Raw genomic sequence first — 4,237 nt, forward strand, 5'->3', positions numbered from 1 at the left:
ATCTTAATATTATTCTAATAATTAAACTGAAGCAGTTGTTCCTAGGTGTCTCTTTTTGATTTTACAAACACACTTTAAGGGAAAAAAATAGAAAATGAAGGGTTCCTAGTTTCAATAAACTCTGCCACTCATTCTAGTCATCCAGCAAGCAACCTGAAGTTATCTTTGACAGTTGCTTGTCTTTTTTGTTAATTAGAAATACAACTAAGAAAACAATCCTGGGAGACAATAATTAACCTCCCTAATCAGAAGGGTTGTTTTGGTTTTTTTTTTGGCTGGGGCAGTTGAGTTTAAGTGACTTGCCCAGGGTCACACAACTATAAGTGTTAATCGTCTGAGGCCAGATTTGAATTCAGGTCCTCCACTGTGGCACCTAATTGCCCTTAAAAATTTGCTTTTAAGCAAAAACTATTTAACTACTTATTTGTTAAGAGGATTCCTGGTTCAGTTACAACTTTGAACTTTACAGATCTGATAAGGAGATCAAAGCCAAACTAGAAGCAAACACATTTTCCATGCTTCATTTGTTTTCATCACATTCAACACTAAGTAGTAGATATAATTTTTGCCTTATTTTGCATAATTTCTCAGTGAGTCAATAAGTTCACACTAAATCAACATAACTGAGGATGACCTTTTTAATTATATATGTAAATTAGCATAGTGTGCACAATAGGATCCATCTTTTAAGTGAGTAGATCAAATCCAAAGTCCAGTAAAATGGTAGTTATTGAAGCGAGATCCATAAATATTTAGTCCAACTGGAAAAAACAAAACAGAAAAAATTATGTTACAACCATTCTGTTAACATTCATCATGCACCCAAGCATGCTTTACCTCTACAAATATTAATCAAAAGATTTTCAATACTTTTTGTCAATTAATTTGTTTTCCTTCCAGAGTCTCAAGGAGCCCAACTCTCCCTAATTTTCATTCCCCCATGGGACAATTCCAGAATATCCCACAAGTATCCCCCTTTCAGTTTCTCTCTATACTCAGTGATTTCATTAGCTCCCAAAGATTCAAATATCATTCATATACTACTGAAGATTTAGTCTTCAAAACTGGCATCTCTCCAACTGCCTATTGGACATGTTAAAGTGAATGGCTACCCCTTAAAATATCTAAAATCTAAGATTTTTACAAAAGTTAATTACAATATTACAATTTACAATTACAAAATTTTTACAAAAGATAATGAACCCATTATCACCACTCTATCCCTCTATTCCTAACTTTTTCCTATATTTATACACACACCATCTATTTCTATTGTTCATACCACCACAATCCCAGTCTCAGAGGCTAGCAACCTAGGTTTCATTCTCAACACACTCTACTTTCAATGGAGTTCAGCTGTGCGATTATAATCTTCCTAAAGCAATCAGATCATGTCACCATAATCAAAAACTCAATATAAAATTATATTTAGCATTCAAAAACTTCAAAACCTGGCCTCTCTTACCATTCTAGGTTTCCTATACCTTGCTACCTCAATCCTCCCATACTTAATTTAATGATATTCGCCTTCTTTCTATTTCTCATGTTACACTGGGCATTTTTACTGGCCTTCCCAGTCTTGAATTCTCTTCATCCTAATCTCTACCTCTGGGTTTCCTGAAAGTGAAAACTAAAATACTCTTCTATATATTTCTATATCCAACATATTTATATTTAAGTACTGTATATAAGTTTATGTATTTCTTCTATATATTTAAGTACTGTAACATTACTACCTTCCCATTTAGCCAGTATATCTTGATTGTACAGAGTTGTTTTTATATCTTCCTCATTAGATGGCAAGCTTCTTGAAAGCACTGTCCTTTGCATTACTTCATACAGATTTTAGTCAAGGGTATACACTTCCTACTTCTAGTCTTACAGTCTTTAAGCAGAGGACCATAATCACTACAATATACTTCATGTCCTGCATGCACTTTCCCCATCCTTTATACACCCCCTTCCACCATACCTGGAATGCATTCTTCTCACCCTCTCAGATCCCCTAACTCCTAATCGACAATTTAATGCCACTTTCAAAGAGGGTCCTTCTGACTATAACCAGTTTAGATTCCTCCCAAAAGACTTTATATTAATTCGACACATTCTTATATTTACTTCTGCACAAGTTAAATACTTATATTTATGCATATATATACTAACTTAAATATTCTAGATTTGAGTATTTTTATTCCTGGGAACCCAAGAACGTGCCTAAACTATAATGGGCACTTAAAAATATATCCAGTCAGGGACAGCTAAATGGTGCAGTGGAGCCCTTTAGTCAGGAGGACCTGATTTCAAGTCTGGTCTCAGACACTTCCTGGTTGTGACCCTGGGCAAGTCACTTCACCCCAATTGCCTCAGCAAAAAAAAAAAAAAGTTCTAGTCCAGCTTTATCCTATCAACCAAAGAAAAATTAATTCTAATTTTAAAATTACCAGTTTTGTTATTTCCCGTCTAGAATTCCAACTATTCTGCCACTTGAATATTTAAAATATGGCTTAACCTGCTGGCATAACAATTTTAAAACATTCATGTAATTCTATTTTAGCAATTTATTTGTATTAAAATCAGAGAAAGGTCCAATAGTTTCACCAAAATTCATGTGGGGTATATGACACAAAAAATAAAAGGATCTAAAATGAAAAGCAACTCAAGGTACTTAAATAGTGCCAAAATTGGCTTATTTTTGTAGGACAGAAGAGAACTTGTTATCTAAAAATGTTCCAAAGGGATTCCATGCCCCAAAGCATATTTAGATAAAGTGTGTTCTTCATGGAGTAAACAATACTTGACGCTAAAAACCAATCTTCAAAGAGGGAACCCAGGGATCCCAGGGATCCCAACCCCATATACCTACCTTGATGAAGCCAATGTCTTTCGCATACTGCCGGAAACACTGGCGGCACATGTTCAGGCCATACTTGCGGATTAGGCCATGCCGGTTCGAACAGACGCGGCTGGCGGAAAAAAGAGGGCGACTTTGTTAGACAAAAGCTCCAATACATGGCGGCCACCCTCTCCCAGCTTCATCTCCCTACTCAAAGCGCAAGCGAAGCGAGTCCGGGGCCGCCATGATCTCACTGCGGGTCAGACGCCGAGAAGGCCACAACACCCTTCACTTCCACTCCCGCCACCTCTAGGGCCCGACGAGACACTGCCCTCTGCTCAAGCAAAGGTTTCCTCAAGAAATCGAGCCAGAACTCACCATGATCGGGAACCCTGGCCGAATTTGCGAGGGTGGCTCCAGTAGAGCTGCTGATGACCCATGGCGCCGCGAGCAAAGACACAAGACAAAAAGAAAGGAACAGTCCACGCATGTGCTCTTCAAGCCCCGGTTCCGCTTCACGCAAGATGATGTCACTACGTAGGCGCACGCGCAGCGAAACCTAGTGAAGCTCTAAGAAAGGGGCAAACTAAATTTTAAGACTGCCTCCTCGCGTGACGTCACGGCCCCGAAGTCTTGATTAACTAAAATGCAAGCCTAACTCTCCGCCGGGCGTGGTGGCGCGCGCCTGTAGTCCTAGCTACTCGGGAGGCTGAGGCTGGAGGATCGCTTGAGCCCAGGAGTTCTGGGCTGCCGTGTGCTATGCCGATCGGGTGTCCGCACTAAGTTCGGCATCAATATGGTGACCCCCTGGGAACGGGGGACCACCAGGTTGCCTAAGGAGGGGTGAACCGGCCCAGGTCGGAAACGGAGCAGGTCAAAACTCCCGTGCCGATCAGTAGTGGGATCGCGCCTGTGAATAGCCACTGTACTCCAGCCTGGGCAAGATAGTGAGACACGGTCTCTTTTTAATTTCAAAATCTTAAAAATAAAATTACCTGTTAAAAATAGTTTAGAAGTACAGTTACTTTTGACTCGAGTAAATGATTTCTTCATACTGAAACTAGACTTTTCTAAACAGAAAATGTTTATTTTCCTCCGACTCAGTACTGACGCCTACTGGAAGGATTAAGGAAAAATAAAATAAGAAGACACGAGCCAAAATATTGACAGTAGGAGATGCTTTTAGACTGAAAGGAATAATTTGCAAACTTAAATTCCAATCCCCCTTAAGCATGTGAAAATACATTTAAACGGTAAATCACTATCATTTCTACATTTCTCAATGCTTAGAAAATAATAACTTACACAATGTTACACAACTGTAACACAATGCAACTTCAGTTTGGGGGATTGTTTTGTTTTGTTTTTCTGGAGAAATTCGTACTAACAAGTGAAGCTTGTTAG

At 39.0% G+C, this 4,237-nt stretch overlaps 1 protein-coding gene across 1 annotated transcript; it reads right to left on the reverse strand.

Annotated features, from left to right (window-relative positions):
* Positions 1-624: 624 nt before the first annotated feature.
* On the reverse strand, positions 625-3,327 carry RPS29 (ribosomal protein S29). Its single transcript, XM_051977918.1, has 3 exons — positions 3,212-3,327; positions 2,864-2,963; positions 625-761 (listed from the first exon to the last, which is right to left on the reverse strand). The coding sequence occupies exons 1-3, from the start codon at positions 3,271-3,273 to the stop codon at positions 753-755; spliced, it is 171 nt and encodes a 56-aa protein (XP_051833878.1). The 5' UTR covers positions 3,274-3,327; the 3' UTR covers positions 625-752.
* Positions 3,328-4,237: the final 910 nt, after the last annotated feature.

The sequence above is a fragment of the Antechinus flavipes genome, chromosome 2 (genome assembly GCF_016432865.1).
Source record: "Antechinus flavipes isolate AdamAnt ecotype Samford, QLD, Australia chromosome 2, AdamAnt_v2, whole genome shotgun sequence".
NCBI classification, from domain to species: domain Eukaryota; kingdom Metazoa; phylum Chordata; class Mammalia; order Dasyuromorphia; family Dasyuridae; genus Antechinus; species Antechinus flavipes.

Excerpts from the sequence above, each read along its gene's own strand:
- RPS29 (XM_051977918.1), bottom strand. The coding sequence starts at position 3,273 with ATGGGTCATCAGCAGCTCTACTGGAGCCACCCTCGCAAATTCGGCCAG. Across the intron at positions 2,964-3,211 it reads GGCCAGGGTTCCCGATCATG|CCGCGTCTGTTCGAACCGGC; the intron begins GTGAGTTCTGGC and ends TTTTTCCGCCAG.